Consider the following 20,099-nt stretch of genomic DNA (forward strand, 5'->3'; position numbering starts at 1 on the left):
TATGATTATTCAGATTGAGTTATTTTTGGAGAAAAACCACAAAAAAGGAGTCCGATATTGATTCCGTCATCAGACTGACTTTTAGTCATACATAAGAATTCCGGTTTGAAACATGCACAATTACAAGCAATCGTATGATAGATAACAAAAATGAAAAATAAATAAGCCAAGCAGAGTGTTTTCCGTATCATGGTGTTTAGATCGCAAGCACCACAGCTATTATACCTCCTTAGAGAGGACAATTATTTTTAGCGTTTATCTGAATGTACACTAAGATTATACTTCTCTAATATATGGAGACTCTCTGTGTGCTGTCTACTGTTTTCTTAGAAATATTCACTATTTAAGGGGTCATACCAGTTGCGTGTATATCAAAATAAGTAAAACATGTGAAAACAGGAATGTGTCCATAGTACATAAATGCCACATCGGCACTATATTTACTAAGTTTCGAGTTGATTGGACTTCAACTTCATCAAAAACTACCTCACTACCTCGACCATAATCTTCAACCTGAAGCGGGACAGACGCGTGGACGAACGAACGAACGCATGCACGGATGTACAGACTAGAAAACATAACGCCAATGAATGGGGCATAGATAGTTATTGTTAAAAGTGAAAGTAATGATTTGGCAAAAATGAAAGTAGGGTAGAGATAAGATGGAGGCAGAACCTTGCAACTCGAGGTTTTATGCTTTTAAGCCCGGTATCTCGGGATCAAGACCCATCCGACCACCCCATTAAACTACCCTTATAAAAAAGAAGTCAATCTTAGTCAATTATACAAGATTCATATCCTACAATCGGCATGTTAATAAGGCTCTCAAAGAAAAAGAACTGAGGGATTGTCCTAGAAGCATATTTTAGTAGACTAATTATGGTCTACATATAAGCTGTTACATTTATTTCAAGTTTGAAGAGGTGCAAATTTTCAATTTACTTTGACTTTTACGAAAAGATGCAATGTAGCAAAGGAGAAGAATAATGTGGTCTGAGGCCAGAAACGCGAAAATAAATAAATTTATCAGAATGGAAACAAATATCGGACTTTAGAAAAAGGGAGAGGGCTTTTGATACCATTTATGTAAATCTCCATACATAATATCTTTTACAAAAAATCATACTACAACAGTTCACAGGCTGTATATGCCCGCGATTTCATGAGTGTGTTCTAGATAATTATGAAAATATAAAAGACAAAATGTAAATAGATAATTGTCCAAATTCTTCATTTTGTACTTGACATGCTTAGATTTAGTACTATTAAACACAATATAACACAAAAATAATTAGTTGGGACACTATACAAAACATGCGTTTGCCTTTTTAATTTGCTTTTGCCTCTTTGAAAATTAAATTTGACAAGTCCGTGTTATGTATTGTGATTGAGTTCAATGGTAGGTTCTGCTGCTATCTAAGTTTTCTTGATATAATTGTGGCAAATAACTGTTTCCTGCAGTTTGATAGGCTAAAATAAACTCGTGAGAACACACCATTGAATTTTGTCAGTAAAGTAAGATATTTACGTTACCAACCACTGAATCCTATTCTATTTTTCCACTGATCATTGTTATTTCTGGCTTAACCTGACATATACGATAACTTTGTTTAGGAATACAAGAAAAAAGTCCAAAAGGTTACATTAATTTTGAAGTTGAATATCTCTGCCATATGATTTGAGAAAATTTTCCTTTGACATGTTTTTATTCCTCCAGATATGATATTCAGGTATGTCGAACAAATAGAACCAAAAAAAAACAGAAATAAGTCAACGGACTTTCTTTGATCAAGATAAATACATTAATTAATACATTACTCAACTACTTCACAGTACGTATCGCATGTTGGTAAAATCTTCACCTCGCTGCTGAATACGAGGTTGCTACAATGGAGTGAAAAAAATAAATGTGTTGAAAGATGCACATTTTGGTTTCCGTCCTGGATTTGGAATAGTCGATGCCGTCTTTGCCCTTTATTCCCTTATCACTAATTCTTTGAGTAAAGGTAAACGTTCATACTGTTGCTTTGTAGATTACACTAGAACTTTTGATAGTGTCACATATTACAAACTATCGCAAAGATTAGTCAGATGTGAAGTAATTGGTAGACTTTAAATGTCATTAAATCTATACATATATGTTTTAGCAAATTTAAAACCTGTGTAAAACTTAATGGAAAATTTTCTGAGTTTTTTTAAGGTACTGTTGGTCTAATGCAAGTGGAGTCCTTATCTCCTCTGTTGTACTCATTATATGTCAAAATTGTAAATCATATGAACTTAAAATGTTAAATCTGTACTTGTTAATGTACGCTGACGATATGGTTTTATTTAGTGAAAGTATTACTGATCTGCAAAAGATGATCGATGCTGTAAATGTTTATTCAAACAAGTATGATTTGTACATAAATTTGTCAAAAACCAAAATTGTAGTTTTTAAGAAACAGAGGGAAAATTAGACCAGAAGAGCAATGGTATATAAATGGAAAGGCTATTGATATATGTAACGAGTTCATGTATTTGGGAATTTTATTTTCGTATACTGGTAACTTTGGAAATACTCAAAAGAAACTATTAGAACAGGGTAAAAAGGCTGTGTTCAGTATATTCAATTAAATACATGATGATTATTATAATCCTAAATCTTTGTTGTCATTTTTTTATACTTATGTAGCAAGTAAACTGAATTATTGCTCGGAAATATGAGAATTTCATATAGCACCAAATATTGAAAAAGTTCATTTGTATTTTTTAAAACGTATTCTTAAAGTCAAAATAAGTGCTGTTACTAATATTAGTTATTGTGAATTAGGTAGATTGTCAATGTACATTGAAAGGCAGTATAGAATGGTCAAAAATTGGTTAAACATTTTGAGTACAGAAAATTGTATATTAAAAAATTGCTATGATGAGATGTATGACAGAAGTTTTATTAAAAAGAACGATAAACAAAACTGGTGTTGTAAAATTAGAGATATTTTGTTTAGATATGGATTTAATTATGTTTGGTTAAACCAAAGTGTAGTTTGTAAAGATATGTTTCTATCGCAATTAAAAGAAAGAACGCTTGTTGCATTCATTAGTGAAGCAACTATGTTTTTTGAGAATTCAAATAAATATCATTTGTATAGATACATGTATAGTACACACACATTGCAATTTTACTAAGATAGACCTGTAAATTATATATACAAACCATACATTTGTAAATATCGTATATCAGCTCATAAATTAAGCATAAAAGCAGGTAGATATTATAATGTTGATAAAAATAATAGACTATGTACAAATTGTAATACTAGCTCTATTGAAGATGAATACCATTTTATACTTGAATGTAAAAATTATACATTCAAATTCGAGAAAAGTATATAAAACGGTATTATTGGAGAAATCCTTCTTCATACAGACTTATCCAGTTGTAATCTGTCTGTAAGAATTGAATAACTTAGGTATATTTCTAAAATCTGCAGGAAAACTTAGAATTTATTTGCAGTAAATCATATTTTCGTTCTCACTTTATTTAAGTATTATATCATTCTCCGCTCGTATTTTGTATTATGTATTATGTATTATATGTTCTTTCATTCACACCTTATATTTGTATATATTATATATCTCTTGTAAAATTCTTATATTGGTTTAAGATTGTGTATATTTATCCTATAAGCTGTATTGCTTTCGGAATAAAGAATTTAAATGAAAGTTTAAAGTTGAGTGTGGATAACAATCAGTCCACAGTACTCACTCAGAATTGCAAGTTTATATACATGTATGTAACAGGAAATATACTTTTTTAAGTTTCAATTGAAAATAAAACTTCCTTGTTGATGTAAATGGGTCATTAAGACCCCACCGTTTTGTAATAATATGATAACTATGTTGCAGTCGCTGTTTGCCGTTGGAATTGTATTTCTTTGCATTCTTACAAATATCAGAGGTAAGATGTTTCTGTCTTGTAAGATGATAGACTTGTAGTTTTCGTAAACTTACAATGTTTGAGTATTTATCAAAGTTGGACTAATTTCAAGAAATTTGTCAACTCTTCTTTAATCATTTAAACAAATTTCAATTTCAAAAAAACGATTTTTACCATAAACGACCAAGTACAAAATTATAATAATTCTACAGTGATTAAATTCCACTATAATATTAGAAATATATGATATGTTATATGTTGTTTCCATTGTCCAATGTCAATAACACAGTTATAGTTTCTTTCATTTTAGGTGAGCAATCGCGTGTTTTTTCAACAAACACACATTATTCGTGGTTTAACGCAAGGGGCAAGTGTAAACTGCTAACAAATGAAAGCAACTTTTCTTTTTTCTCGACAAGACTGGGATGGACGAAATTTTCCGCGAAATACCTGCCATGGATAGAGTATTTAGGTAATGCCAGAAATATATTTGTATATAAATCATGTTTTTTAGGTATCTTTACTTATGTGACAAGTACATTTTCATGCATTTGCGTGAACTTTCAGTATTTTCATCCTAACCTCATGTACTTCATTTCGTGTCATTTTGTTTTATTTAACGTTTTGCGATTTTCTTAATTGTTCACTTGATGAACAGTAAATGGTATCATTTTTTCTGGGCATACATTAGATGCTGATCGATTAATCCAACAGCTCTGCAGGCCTGCGACTGTTTCACAAAGCCTCTTAAGAGAAAAACTATTCGCCAGACATGAACATATCTGTATCGCTAATTATCAATCTTTATCATAAGATATTTTGTGAAAAGAGGCCAAAGTCAAGAATGGTTGGTTATTGTAAAGTAATCGTAAAATTTTGAAAAATAGCTTAAGGTGGTATGGGATCTGAATTAAAATTGATCGATTTTTTTCATACTTTGCCAAAACGTAGATTGTATTGTTATACATAATCAAAAATATAATAAAAAAGATAAGTCACCGCGCAATTTCTCAGCTACAGGCTGTGATAAAATTATACATTTTGTATTGATTGTACAGGAAAAACGTCATTATATTATGATTAGAAGCAAAACTAAATGATAGAATTTAAAAAAAAAAAATACGAGAAGATTGCTTTTTATTTAATACTTTGAGAATATCAAAAGATAGAATAGGGTCACCGTACATTTTTTTCAGCTAATAAACAAAATAGCAATAAGCTATATAGATTCCTTCAGAAAATGCACCATTTCAGAGTTATCTCCGGTAAAAGTACCAAATGAAACACATTAGAAATTTAGCAAACATAATCTACACTTGTAAAAATATAAATATTTATTACCTTCTGCTGTTGTTTTTTCTATGGTTACACATTCCCCATTTCCATTCTCATTGTTATTATAATCTTTGTTCTTTCTAATTATAATACACATTTGTTATCTGTATCCCTGCATCACATTTTTCTATATTGATTGATAATCTGGACCTTAGATTATCTGTTGTCTTTACAATTCAAGATGGCGAAAGACACCCATACCAGCTTTAATCTGATAACCATTTATATGATAACAGTATTTTACGTTTTTTTCTTAGTTAGTTTTACAGAAGTCAATACCGATGTCTGATCTTGTGTATGTGATCACTGTTCCGTTTTAATAAACTCTGCAAATCTATAAGCATAACATCAATTTGTTATAGTTCTACCAAGAAATGAAATGACTGCAAATAAATATTGCTGTTTATATAGTATGTATAATAGAATAAGGAGAAGTAGTATAAAAATTATCATTCTCAACTTAAAAGAAAAGATTATATATGTAGGTAACTGAAGTTTTTTTCCCGATAAAGAAAACTTTTGAAACAGTACCATGAGACGTTAATCATAATAATTAGGAAACACGATTAATTAATAAGAATAGTTTCTAAACTTCCCGAAAGCCCAGTACTACTTTCAATAATTAGTTAATTCAATAGTTTCATTCAAATCCGAAGAGAATAACTTACAAGCTAACATACTTTCAATTGCAATATGATTGAAAAAAGAAACAGGAGCTCAAGAATATATTGTATCAATGAATTCTGGTAGTTGCGTAAAGCAAGGTCAACATATTAAACATGTTGCTTCTTCACTTCAGTAAGGCAAAAAGTAAACAGAGAAGACTAATCATGATACACAAAATATCTGGTAATGTCCAGAAATCATAACCTACTCATGTCATTTGTATCACTTCCGGATCGATCCGGATGCTTTTCTATGGTGACCGGTTAAGGCCATTTCGCGTGTTCGCGTTTTCGCCCTTCATATTATATAGGACGAAAACGCGAAATGGCAAAGTCGAAAACAAGAAAACGTGAAATGGCGCAGTCGAAAACGCGACCTATTTTTCTTTCATAATTTGCGTTTTCGACTTCGCGAGATCGCGTTTTCGCGTTTTAGCGTTTTCGCGATTTCGCTTTTTCGTCTTTTCGCAATATACATGTTATGATAACATAACATTTTAAATATAGTTGGAAACAAGACTTCAAAGTATTACTTATTCAAATGATTGTCATATAAAATTCATATCTTTAAATACTTTCATAAATTAGACAAATCTTTTACATTCTTTGTTGAAAAAACAAATTCAAAAAAGATGCATTTGTATTAAATGCCTTTGAATATGCAATCTGCTTGAAATCATATTTTGGACGTTTTAAAATATATTTGTTAATTGACCAGATAACTGAAAGGCGAAAACGTGATATGACCTTAACCGGCCACCATAGTTAGATTCCTTATGAATAAGAAATATTGTCTAACAATTTAACATAGTAATATTACAGTAGATTGTTTATTCCTATCGAAACGGGGTGAAAAATACTTTTTCGAACTTAAATGGCAACACTTCCTCGAATTGATAAATCGCATATTCCCACACCCAGAGACATCTCCAAACAGACGCCATACTTTTTTTCAGAAAACTATAGATATATCAAAATTTGAAAAAAATCATACAAGACCAACAAAGGCTACATATTCCTTTCTTAGGACATACACAAACATACGGCTTTGTTAAACACGTTACTTACGCGTTCGATCTCCATATTCACATCTTTATGATGTAGACCTGCATCACTTAAACCATTTTTTGTGTGTTTCTTGTTGCTAATTCTTGAGTTTTCTATCTTTTGTCATTTGTACTATCGTTTGTCTATTTGTCTTTATCATCTTTAGTCATGGCGTTGTCAGTTTATTTTCTATTTATGAGTTTTACTGACCCTTGACCCTTTGGTATCTTTCGCCCCTCTTTTAAACATTCAGAATTCTGAGTGTCACTACTAAAATATTATTTTTGATACACTAACAAATAGTGCATCTGCAGCTTTCTCGAAGAGCCCACTGTTAACATACTCTACAGAGAGGGTCTTTCACTATAGTTGAATTAGCATTTTCATTTAGGATATTTTGACAATGTTAGCTGTGAAATTTAATTTTAAAAAAAAAACTACAAGCCATCCGCTGTATTTCAGATGGCTTTCTGTTTAAAATTTCCTCGGAAAATAACAGTACTTTTCGTATTGATAATCTAACATGTCTAAGCAATCCATTCACCTTTTTCCACGAGACTCAGATGAAGTTCAAACAACACAAATGATTATTAATACTATATCAACAATCATCATTCAAAAATGTTAAAGAGGTACACCAAACAATCAAAATAGTCTTCCTTATTTTCACGCAAATCTAATTTTATTACTCTCAAATCTACTTTTATAAGTTGCAAATGACTTGTGTTACTCGCAACTCGACTTTTGTAGTTCGTACCTCGCAAATCGACCTTTCTAACTCGCATCTCGGGTTTTTATACTCGTTAATCGACTTCTGTATCTCACAACTCGTTCTCGACAAGTGAATCTCAAAAAATCAATTACTTTAAATTCGTTTTTATCGTTGAACTTTTTATTTTACATTAGTTTTCTATCTTCCATTATTTACTACCTGTCATCCAGACCTCAGATATGATAACTCCAATAGATAATATTCAATTTTTCTTTACTCGTTTTCCAAAAGACCAAAAAAGTGAAAAAGTGTATTTAAACAAAACGCATTTGACTAACAGGTCGAACAACTGATGTTCTTTAACCCTGCTGACTGCCATTGGCGATTGTCAAATAAAATTGATCACGAGATGTAACAAAATGGATCATAATATAAATTTAATACTAAACAGAAAACAATGAACATGTGACCAATATGTTATGCCACAAACACAAGGTGCCAGTATTTGTTTGTACACCAGATCTAGATTTCGACAATATATGTCTCCGCAGTGATGTTAGGGATCGAAACGGTATTTGGAAGACCATATAATTTACCCTCAATTTAAGATTGATTCTTGAATTTTAAGAGTCAATATAGGATGAACGGATCATATTACCCGGAGGGAAAATATGATACAAGCCTAAACGATAAAATGCAAACAAGTCTTAATTGAAAACTACATTTAAACCTATTATTGCGTTGGATAAAAACCGCAATTTTTATACGTGTGCATGTAAAAAAAAATCATTGTAGAAGGGTCTAAATACTGCACAAACAACATTTTCCTAAAGATCAAAAAAGTGAAAAAGTATATTTAAACAAAACGCATTTGACTAACAGGTCGAACAACTGATGTTCTTTAACCCTGCTGACTGCCATTGGCGATTGCCAAATAAAATTGATCACGAGATGTAACGAATTGGATCTTAATATAAATGTATTACTAAACAGAAAACAATGAACTTGTGACCAAGATGTTATGCCACAAACACAAGGTGTCAATATTTGTGTGTACACCAGATCTAGATTTCGACAATATTTGTCTCCTCAGTGATGTTAGGTATCGAAACGGTATTTGGAAGACCATATAACTTACCCTCAATTTAAGATTGATTCTTGAATTTTAAGAGTCAATATAGGATGAACGGATCATATTACCCGGAGGGAAAATATGATACAAGCCCAAACGATAAATTATAAACAGGTCTAAATTGAAAACTACGTTCAAACCTATGACTGCGTTGAATAAAAAACCGTATATATATATATATATATATATATATAAACTCCCATTTATAACTCCCATATATATATAGATATATAAACTCATTAATTATCCACGTTCTTATATTGTTTACGTATAGGTTGCTTCGAATTCCGTAATGTGGACACATTATACAGCCTAAAAAAACAAGTAACACAAGGAGAGCAGCTTCAAGAATGTATTGTACATTGCAATAGTTCTCAATTCTTTGGTTTACAGGTAATAATTGTAAATACATATATGGAGCAATATAATTGAATTAAGATTGAATATTTTGTATTGAAATCGCCCTTAGATAACTAATTAATTTGTCTTGTGTACTTTTTCAACAACTGTCGATACCGACTAATGACATATACAGTTTAAGCTAGGTTCACACTGCCGATCAGATCAACTAGATCAAGGCCGATCAAGGCAGATTGAGTAATCGAGAGACTGGTCTGATTAAATCGACAAGAATGTTCGGGGTTGTCTACCTTGTTCGTTATCTCTTCTCAAGCATTTTTGACATGTCAAAAACATTCCAGTACGGATCGATAAGCAAGTCAATCAAAAGCGATCGAGAATCCTTCGAATAGCGGACAAATTGATCGGGGAAAGATGAAATAGAGATCGAAATTGGTCGGACTGCAAATATTTTATCGATCAGTACTCGATCAAAACGACCTTTTGTATACTAATATGCGATCACTTCCAGATCAATGTCAACATGTTTGATCTATGATCCAGATTAACGCGACCTATGTCTGTTCGCTTCCAAAACACTGCGACTTCTATATTTTGTTCATCCCAGACAAACTCGACCAATATCTGATCTATACGCGACCACATTCGACCACTCTTCAATCTCTTCCCGGTCATGAACGAGGACACAAGATTGATACACGAGTCCCTAAATTTGTGTGCAGATCTGATTGTATGTTATAACTTTGCACTCGCAAAAGTATATTGGCACTATTTATTTAAACTGAACATCAATTCCTCCATTCCTCTGTTAGGGAAATATGTGACATCTTAATCCCCCTTTTAAAATATTTTATACAAGAATGTTGTTGCCGATTGATACACTAAACAATACCATCAACCATTTAACTACTGGATATCGAATCGATGAGAAATACTGATGATTACATACATATGCACTTGAAATGACACAAACAATCTTCCTAATTGTAAGAAAGCAAGGAAAACGTATCTATAGTTCTAATCCAGGCTGAGTGACAAGTCTCATTGTGTGGTGTCATTTTCAAGAAAAGAGAAGTGTAGCTCCAATACAGTATCAGCGTCCACTCTGAGGATGCTTTTGTGACCACTGGGGTTCTCATTGTTGAAGTTCTGCAAGACGTCCCTCATACTGCCTACACAGTGTGTGATATTTAAGCCACTGCCTCGCCTAGATTTATCGGCCCTTTACTGTCTACGCCTTATTGTTTGTCTTCTACAAGCTCCGTCTCATGTATTGCAATACATGTCTCTGTTAGCTTTATCCACCTTGTCTACACATCCAATTACTTTATTTCCCTGTAAATGATTTAAATTTATGATTTTACTCAGAATTTTTGTGAACTAAAATACTTTATACATAGTACACAAATCAAGCGTCCGCTTGCATATAACGTCATACAATTTTATTCTTTACTTGAAACGTAAAGGTGACACTACCCAACTTTGCACTTAATCTGTGCTTTATTTATATTAAGATAAAATTGTATAGGCAAAATACAATTAGATAACGGAAACTTATTGTTACATAAAATGTAGGACGAACGTACGTACTAGTAGAGATGACCAGGATATCGACGAACGAATGAACGAACGAAAGCGTAACTTGACGAATCGTACGAAACGGGAGCGGCAGTTTATACATATTAATGAATTAATCCAAAATAAAATCATCCAAGTGAAAGAATTTGCATGGTTCTGCATGCAGTTTAAAGAAATATTACCTGTTTATTAGTTTACTCCAAGCTATATTATTAATTGTTTGCTACAATAGAAAAAGGTGCACTCGATATGCAAGACTCTGTTTTAAGATTTGACGTCCCAAAGGTGTTTTTTGGGGGTATAAAAGGATGAAAACATTGATATCAAAGTTTACCATATTGATATAATTAATTTTTAATTTCAAATCTTGTTGCTTTTTCCGAAATTTACCTATCTTCGTTGGCCTATGCCTCCAGATAAGCCAGATTTCATTTTTGTTTTAATATTTTGCATGTCGTAAAAAGGGGATGCTACCAAAATGATATTGAAGATTATTACTAGTGTATTTAATATACTTTTGTTAATCAAATTGCAGTTGCATTTCTTATGGTTATTCATTTTCCGCTTATTTAATTAGTTAATTCATTATAATTGCAAATGTATACGAATATAAATGAGTTAACATACTGCTATTATCCAATATACCACATCATAGGAGGTGCATATAGGTGAGGGTTCAATCTTTGAGTACTAAGGGATATAACTCTAGAAAATTTGAACCAGATCATCCAACCCATGCACACAGATGGACCTTAAGTACGTTTCAACTGGCTGAGTATCACATTATGAAATAAAAAATAAAAAAATCAGATAATATAAATAAAACATCATTTTAAAAGTTTGATTCAGATATTCTTGATACAATTACATTTTGTGACACTCGTCCAACTGCTATGGCTTCATATGAAAATCAACAACTTAGGGAAAAGCTCAATTATTATTTTTTATAATAGTTAACATGTAATTACCAGAAATGAAGTTATTTTGTACCAATTTTCTACACTAAATCAGTAGGTATATTACTGAACGAACCTCCTCCTCCCCCCCCCCCCCCCCCCACACACACATGTTAAACGTAAAAAAATAATGACCTATTGACTGGAAATGCTTATTGTTGGTACAGAAATACATTTTTTTTCTCGCCGGAACACCAAAGTGAAGACCAGTTACTTTGGGAATATTGATGGACTCCAATATAATTCCTTCATGTAGGTGTGTACATTTTAAGGAGTTGCGATACAAGGTTTATATTGGAAAGAGTAAAATGCCAAAGTGCAATGACCAACACTTATAAAATATTTTCCCGACTTTACTGGTCTTTAGAGCTTTGAAGTAACTGTGAGGTACATGTACATAACATATACAGTCAAAGTACAGAGATGACACTATAGAAAGGTCCCCTGATCCTTTAAAAAACATTTTTGAACGGTTTAAAAAAAATCATTTGTTTTATATAAAAATTGAGATAACATATAAAGCTTGAAACCCCAATAAAAAAGACAGGTAAAGACACCATCCCACAACATCACATTTACATTTTGTTTAGGAACATCTAAATTATGCATTCAATTTGATACATATATATCTGTTTAGAGTTTAGTAAAAGTTGTCAGTGCACTCGAATACTCCTGTGCGTGATGTCCATTTCATCATGCGTTCAGCAATAATAAACAACTATAGGATATCGTAACATACTAACACTGTCATACGTCTTTTATCGATAAATCATGAAAACCATTAAAATTGGTATATTTAATGCAAATCTCTCTATTATCGTGATTGCATCCGAAAACAATTCAAACATATTGACCATTACATAACAACACATTTCGGCTTTAAGTACGTTTGTAAACATACAATTACCGCTCCTTATACGTTCGTTCGTCGAGATAGGTTCGTTCGTCAATATCCTGGTCATCTCTAATGGGCGGACAACATGGACAAGGGTTAAACTTAATGCCCCACTATTAGGACCTTTTTATTACCATTTGTTTCCACTTTTTTGAGTAAGTACGAGTCTCTCATTTTCATAATCGTCGTGTCAGCCACTGCTTCGTGTAGATTTATCGGCGCCTGTTGCTGTCTACACATTATTGTTCGTCTTCAATGTACTCTTCAAGCTGCGTTAAAGCTACTCATCCTCTCTCTAAGCTATAACCTTCTTACCCATAACCCAGCTGCACCATTTCTGTGTAGGTATTTTAAAAGTATCATTTTACTCAGACCTTCTACTGAATCTAACCAAATAAACGGAGAATGTTTTCATGGGACTTAGATAATGCTCCATCTGGCATTAATCAAATTGCGCAGATCCAATCAATTTCCAACCCATATACGATCAGGTCGATCTTTTCTGGTCAAGATCAGTCCGAGATCGAGGATAGTTGATTTGGTCTAGCTAGTCGAGAAGAGATCGTGTAGATATCGTGAATTGATCGGAATCATCGAAAAAGTATTCATTTTGTTTTCGGGATGGAGTCTTTAAGGATTCGCAAATGGTCGAGTTAAAGCTGTGTACAGTCGGATAACAGTCGTGTAGAAGTCTTTAACAGGTCCGATTGAGAATTTGGTTGAGCTTGGTCATTAGAATTTGTTCGATCAGGATCATCGAGTTGATCTAATCGGCAGTGTGAACCTAGCTGTTAGACCTCTTCTTTTATACAACCCTTGCATTTCAACTGTTACATTTACGTAACATAACATACACGATTGAATTGAAAAGAAAGAACAGAAATTAGCAAGTAGCTATTTACGGAGTCTCTGTGTTATTTAAATAGTCATTCAATGAAACAAAAATAAACCCGAGGTAAACATATCAATTTTAAGATCTTTAAGAGGACAACGAAACATACATATCAACACTTCACTACAACACATGAAGCGCCAATATACAAGAAACGGACTGTAGCTAACAACTGCCATATTTCTGACTTGAAACGGGACATTTGAAGAATATAAAGTGAAATAACAACTTGCTCTCAATTAAATAAATCGAAATGAAAACCTATTGCAATCTTATAACACCCGAATCCTGAGTTCTTTCAGCTTCAGTTATATGATTATATTGTCCATGGAAGACTGCATCAAAAGCCAATCAGTAGTCAACATGGAACAAAATTAATGTTTTAACATAATAATAATATATGATTATCTAATAATTATAATAATTGTAATATTAATAACAATATAAACTGCTGCTCTTTTAGAAATCTAGATGTTTTTGTCTACATAGTCCGAATCAAACAGATCTCTATCCATATATTGTGAAATCGTGTGATACAAATGCAGTAACTTGTTTGGGAGATCCGTTTGGTTTTTGTGGCATGGAAGGCCATAGGAAATTCCTGTCTGTTTATCAAAAGGGTAAATATAGAGAGTGAAGAACACAAATAACAGGTGTTGATTTAAACAACATTCTCTAATGATTATATTATACTGTCATGTAAATCCAATACGTACATAACGACTTGGAAAAGGGTTAACAGTTTGCACATACCCGAAAGTCCAAAAATTAAGTATACGATGTTTATGGCATACTGACAACTAATGTACATGTCATTACGGACATTTTGTTTTATTTCATGAAAAGTGTGAATGAACTGTGATCATTATTAAACGTCTTGCGGTGACCTGTTGTTGTAACTTTTTGTTTGGTATTTTGTGAAAAGATGTTTCATTGTCAATCATACCATTTCTCCTTTTTTATATACATAAAAAAAGTCTCTTCAATTAGCAAACCATTTAATGGGGAGACAGACGATGCACTCGATGAATATTGCTAATACGCTTGATGACTAACACATATATTTTTTAGAGTTTATTTCCTTAATTATTTGGTACATTTATTAAGGGGTCTCGCGGGTCTAAATCAACTTTTTTTTTCTAATAGGACTTTGCTATTTTTTTCTATGAATTGACTCTTACATGTCTTATACCTAATAAAGATATAAAATAAAAATATGGGGTCACCGTGCATTTAAGTTCACAGTCTGCCTCCGAAAGAGACATACATTTTTGTTAATATTCTTTTTTTGTGTTGACCTATTGGAAAAATATTGGTAATATCGAAATGAAAAAAGAACTTAATTGCAGAAATCGCTTATTTTACAATTATTTAGTTTATGTACAGCTTGTTCGAAAACAATAATAAAAAAATGTAGGTGACCGATGAGGAAACAAGATATTTCGATTAACACGTAAAAAAATGACCATTTTCCACCAAAGCGAGATAATTTGGAGCGTTTTCAATGATATAAACATTCTTAAAGTCATCTTGGGCCAAACCAAATCGATTTATCTGGATAATTTTTGTACCATAGTATAGAGTAAAAACTAATAGTGCAATAAACAAAATTTGTCCTTTTTATAAATTTCCACTTTACAAAACATTGAATTTTTCGAAAAACTAAGACTTTTTTTTATCCCAGACATAGATTACCTTAGCCGTATTTGGCACACCTTTCAGGAAATTTGGATCCTCAATGCTCTTCAACTTTGTTTGGCTTTATGAATATTTTGATATGAGCGTCACTGATGATCCTTGTGTAGACGAAACGCGCGTCTGGCGTTCTAAATTATAATCCTGGTACCTTTGATAACTATTTTCACCACTGGGTCGAAGCCGATGCTGGTGGACGTTTCATTCCCGAGGGTATCACCAGCCCAGTAGTCAACACTTCGGTGTTGACATGAATATCATTAATGTTGGCATTTTCATTAATTTCCAGTTTACAAAACATTGAAGTTTTCGAAAAAAACTAAGAATTTTCTTATCCCATGCATATATATTTCCTTAAGGGTATTTGGCACACCTTTTTTTGGAATTTTGGATCCTCAATACACTTCAACTTGTTTGGCTTTATAAATATATTGATATGTGCGTCACTGATGAATCTTATGTAGACGAAACGCGCGTCTGGCGTTCTAAATTATAATCCTGGTACCTGTGATAACTATTTGTATTGAAAAAACAAATGTTTTTAATTTTTTTCTGATTTTTTTTTTATACCTGCGAGCCTCCTTAAGTATTATTACAATGTATATGTGACAAAAAGTAAAGGTGCATCAAGTAGACAGTTATGTAAGTTACAAACATGAACATGCATTTTTCATTGTTATTCAACACACATTTATTAAGATACTTAGGATGATCTCATATCATAGAGTATCTTTTTTGTTTACTTATTGCACCTCTAACTCATTAACACGCTTTCGGTCTTTAAAAAAGACCTCCTTACAAATTGACCTGATCAAATCTCCTCGCCATCGGGCTCAAGAATCTCAACATCCTTTTTTTTTATAATACCAAAATTAACTTATTAGTAAACATTTAAGCATGGTGTTTTCTGACATTGTCAATCCAAGATTGGACCAATACGCTCACTGTGTACTAATGACTAACAAACATTAAGGGGTTCGAGTTCTTCTTCTTAAAATGATGTTACTTGTATTATGTACTATTTAAACATGTACATGATGTACTATGTATATGTGAATAAAAGGTAATGCACATAAATATATAAAGAGAACGTAACTTAAACAAAAGACGTGTAAAGGTAGATATTTTGTGTGTTTAGTTTCTTTTATTGTTCCATGTAAAATCTATGGCAGTAAAATAAATCAATATTTAAAAATATACAAATCAAAACCGATTTTGCATAAGTCAGACCAACATATAAAGGTGTATTTTGTTGTTCAAATGTGAAATACCTCTATTGCCTTATAATTAACGATGTCTAACTATTTAATTGTTAACATACATCTTTAGACCAAACAAAGTTTGATGTATGTATTGAAATTAGTAATTGCAGTGCTAAAGGACAATTGAATGAAGCTCATTATTTAACTATGAGGAAATTGAATATGTTCGAAACTGCAATTAGTTTATTTTGGAGGTGCAAACTGAACATTGAGTATGATGAAAAAATGCATCTGTAAAACACAATATTCTCTCAGCTTTAAGTTTAATATTCACAAAATTGGAATGCATTTCGGAATTTACATAGCAGGAACAAAGTGTTATGTATTTTCCCCGCAAATTAAATTGAAAGTATATTGTGAATATTTTTGATCTCTGTTAAGTGTCTTCTCGTAAACTGTAATACAATTGTAATTGCTGCATATTATCAACAACAAATCAGATAAAGCTTAGGATTAACAAAATCAGTTTATTTAAGGAATGACTGTAATATATTTTTTTTATGTCTATAAAGAAATAACAAAAAAAGGTGATGCACACTGAACAACGCACGTAGCGGGTTATTTAATAGTGTGCACGACATGTTTAATTTATTTATTTCGAATAGACAAAAAACATATTACAGTTATCTTTTTACAATTTAATTCTGAATTATATTTTAAACCGTAGAAAACCATGAAAAAATGGTGATGACGTCACGGTCACATGATTAAAATATGTCTATGGGCTTATAAACAAAATAACGTCAGCCAGTCAGAACATTCGTTACTTCCAAAATTAAAGGATAAAAACAAAATTTTCACAGACCGCTATGCAGTGTAGACACCGGCTACAGTAATTGGGAAATGTAATAAGAAATAATTAGTGTTACGTCCTGGACTAATAAACGAAATGTATTTCCAGACAGGGAAACTCTATTATAAGTATATTGCAGGTAACAATAACATTTTTTTTCTATTGTCACCTGCAAAACATGATATGTGCAAATTATGTCTTTTGTTTTGTGTACCAACGGGATATCTCTCCGTTTCATTGTCTAGTGAACATTATTTTTCATATTTGAAAAAAAATGTCAGTTTATGAAAAGAGAACTATTTATTGAAAATAGCAAATAATATACTCTCCGTTCTGCTTTTATGACTTTTCTTTCATGAAAAATGTCTGAAAATATCTTAAGGCCAAACTTGAAGTTGTACTTTTCAATCCAAAAAATAATATCGGATTACAAAACTTGCAGTAATGTTTACAATTCCCTTTTTTCCACAAACTATAGTTTATTCGACATTGATGTCGTCCCTTAGTTTAGCTGATATTTTCTATTTATAATTTTAGTTAACATTGATGAAAAATATAAAACCTTTATTGGTAACTGCTTGGAATTTGATAACCGAAATGGGAGATTCAAAGCAAATAATTGTGCAACTGAATTGCACCCGAAATGCTACAATGGTAAGTTAAAAGACGCATCGATCTGTGTGTGGGGATGATAGCGGGTTGCTTTGTGTTCGTGGGGATGGATGTGTGTGTGTATAAGTATACGTAAAATTTACTTATTACCTATTAAGATTCAATGTCCAGTAACCAAAGCGGTAAAGAATTTGCTTGAATTATTTTTGAAAAAAAATAATTGTTACGCTTGCTAATTTATTACTAGTAACGAAAACAAATTACAATTTAGTCTAATGATACAGAAAAGTGGAACATATATTAAATTAATAGTTTCTTTTTACGTTATTTTGTGTTTATTCAAACATAACAGCTTTTTTAGTGTTTGACCAAATAAAGAACGACCTTCCATCCTACATAGAGAGAAAGAGGGTCAAACAAGAAATCGAATAACCATTAGTGAATGCACTGTACAAAATATTATTATTTTTGAAATAACTCATTTTCAGAGGTTCACGAAACATTCAACACAAGAAAAAGTACTAAAACTAATTGGACAGATGCCTTCAATAATTGCAAACTTGGCATCCTTGCTAGCTATAACACAGTCATTGGCAAAATGAAAGAAATGGGTTTTTATGCAAAATTTTGGCTTTCCAATACAAGGCGTTGGAAACGAATATTAGGTAAGAAAATGAAGGTAATATGCATTCTACTTCTGCATCATTGTTTATACCATTAGTGTTGGTGCATACAGAATAATAACAAAATTTTATATATGAAGACTTAACTCCTGCGAATTAATTTATTTTATTCGAATGCTCGTTATACGTATAGACACATTTTGAAATGTTGTTGTCTCGAACATTACAAAATCAATTCTACAGCTAAAGCTTTTTCATCGAATGACTTTTTGCAACGCATACATGTAAGCTCACAGTGAAAAAAATAAAACATGAAATAACCAAAATACGCATTCATTTAAGAACTGAATGCTTCTTTTTGTTACTTCCTGGGGGTGTAAAAGCGTTGACCAAAGTACATTGTGTATGAAGCGCGGCAGTGCATCATTCTAAATATGTGCGCAGGGTCAACACTTTTACACCCCTATGAAGTTACAAAAATAAGCGTTCAATACTTATAATTACATATTATTATCTAGGATCATGAAAACACGATTTCTTCAATTTACCGGTAGTGCTCTTTATTGTGAGCTACGTGTCATCTTTATTGTGTAATGCATGTTAGTTTCAGAAGGACGCGAAATAGTTGTTAGCCAATCAAAATAACTGTATCATACTGAAACATACATGTACATCTAATGTTATTATAGTGTCAAATATGAATTAATAATAAAAATCAGATGAATACACAGCAAAGTGATCACATTCAAATAAACACTGCTTTATTTTTTGTGTTACAAGATCCAGAAGCAGATACAATAAGATTTTTTAAAAAGTATATTCTATTCGGTTTTATTGGAGCAATTAGATCAATATAAGTGAGAAGATGTAGTATGATTGCCAACACAACAGACAGTTAACAATTAATCCAGCTTTACAGGCTATCGATTGACCAGTACAGTACCGTTCCAACTCTGTACACTATGAATTGAAAGCAACTCATATGAACGACGTGTACAGTGTTAATAAAGTACCAGTTTAACCGCACGTTGCAAAATATTATCTTGAATTTCATATTCATTCATTGTTGTCATCATATTAAAATATATACAAGACCATACGTGGTTCTTAAATGATCTTAAATTGATAAGCTATACCTCAGTTATAATTATCTGTATAAAATAAGTACACAATAGTTTTTACTTGTTTTACTTATTTTCAAATTGTAAGTTTTAAACTATTTGACCGGTCAATAGTTTCCATAGATAATCTCTCGACGAAATTATTTGGTCGCAAGCGTCATTATGTTTCGAGGAATTTCAGCATTATCTACGGGAATGGAAGAAGTTTAGAATACCGCTGCAGTTATGACGTCGCGTTTTACCTGTTGTATCTTCATGTAGGGTTGATGTAAGTGATATTCGCAATAATAAAAACCTCGCAATAATTTCTGAATTTACAGAAGTAGACGTTAAGCAGTACGTTTTTTTTCTGCTTTTTATGTTACCATAGTTAATTTAGCCTCGACATTTATTGTCTCTTTCGGTATAATAAAACACTTACTGACTCGATATTCCTGGAATAATATGTTAATTGTCTTCTCGGATACAGCTTTTGCCCTCGGCTACGTTTCAGGGCAAACGT

At 32.0% G+C, this 20,099-nt stretch overlaps 1 protein-coding gene across 1 annotated transcript in view; it reads left to right on the forward strand.

The window, feature by feature from the left end:
- Positions 1-3,832: 3,832 nt before the first annotated feature.
- Positions 3,833-20,099, forward strand: part of LOC139482897 (uncharacterized) — a 28,915-nt gene continuing 12,648 nt past the window's right edge. The window contains exons 1-6 of the mRNA XM_071266927.1: positions 3,833-3,940; positions 4,230-4,391; positions 9,085-9,203; positions 13,955-14,111; positions 17,779-17,895; positions 18,342-18,518. Of these exons, the coding sequence (XP_071123028.1) occupies positions 3,871-3,940; positions 4,230-4,391; positions 9,085-9,203; positions 13,955-14,111; positions 17,779-17,895; positions 18,342-18,518 (802 nt within the window). The 5' untranslated portion in view covers positions 3,833-3,870. The remainder of the gene's footprint in view (positions 3,941-4,229; positions 4,392-9,084; positions 9,204-13,954; positions 14,112-17,778; positions 17,896-18,341; positions 18,519-20,099) is intronic.

Source organism: Mytilus edulis, chromosome 7 (genome assembly GCF_963676685.1).
Source record: "Mytilus edulis chromosome 7, xbMytEdul2.2, whole genome shotgun sequence".
NCBI lineage: Eukaryota > Metazoa > Mollusca > Bivalvia > Mytilida > Mytilidae > Mytilus > Mytilus edulis.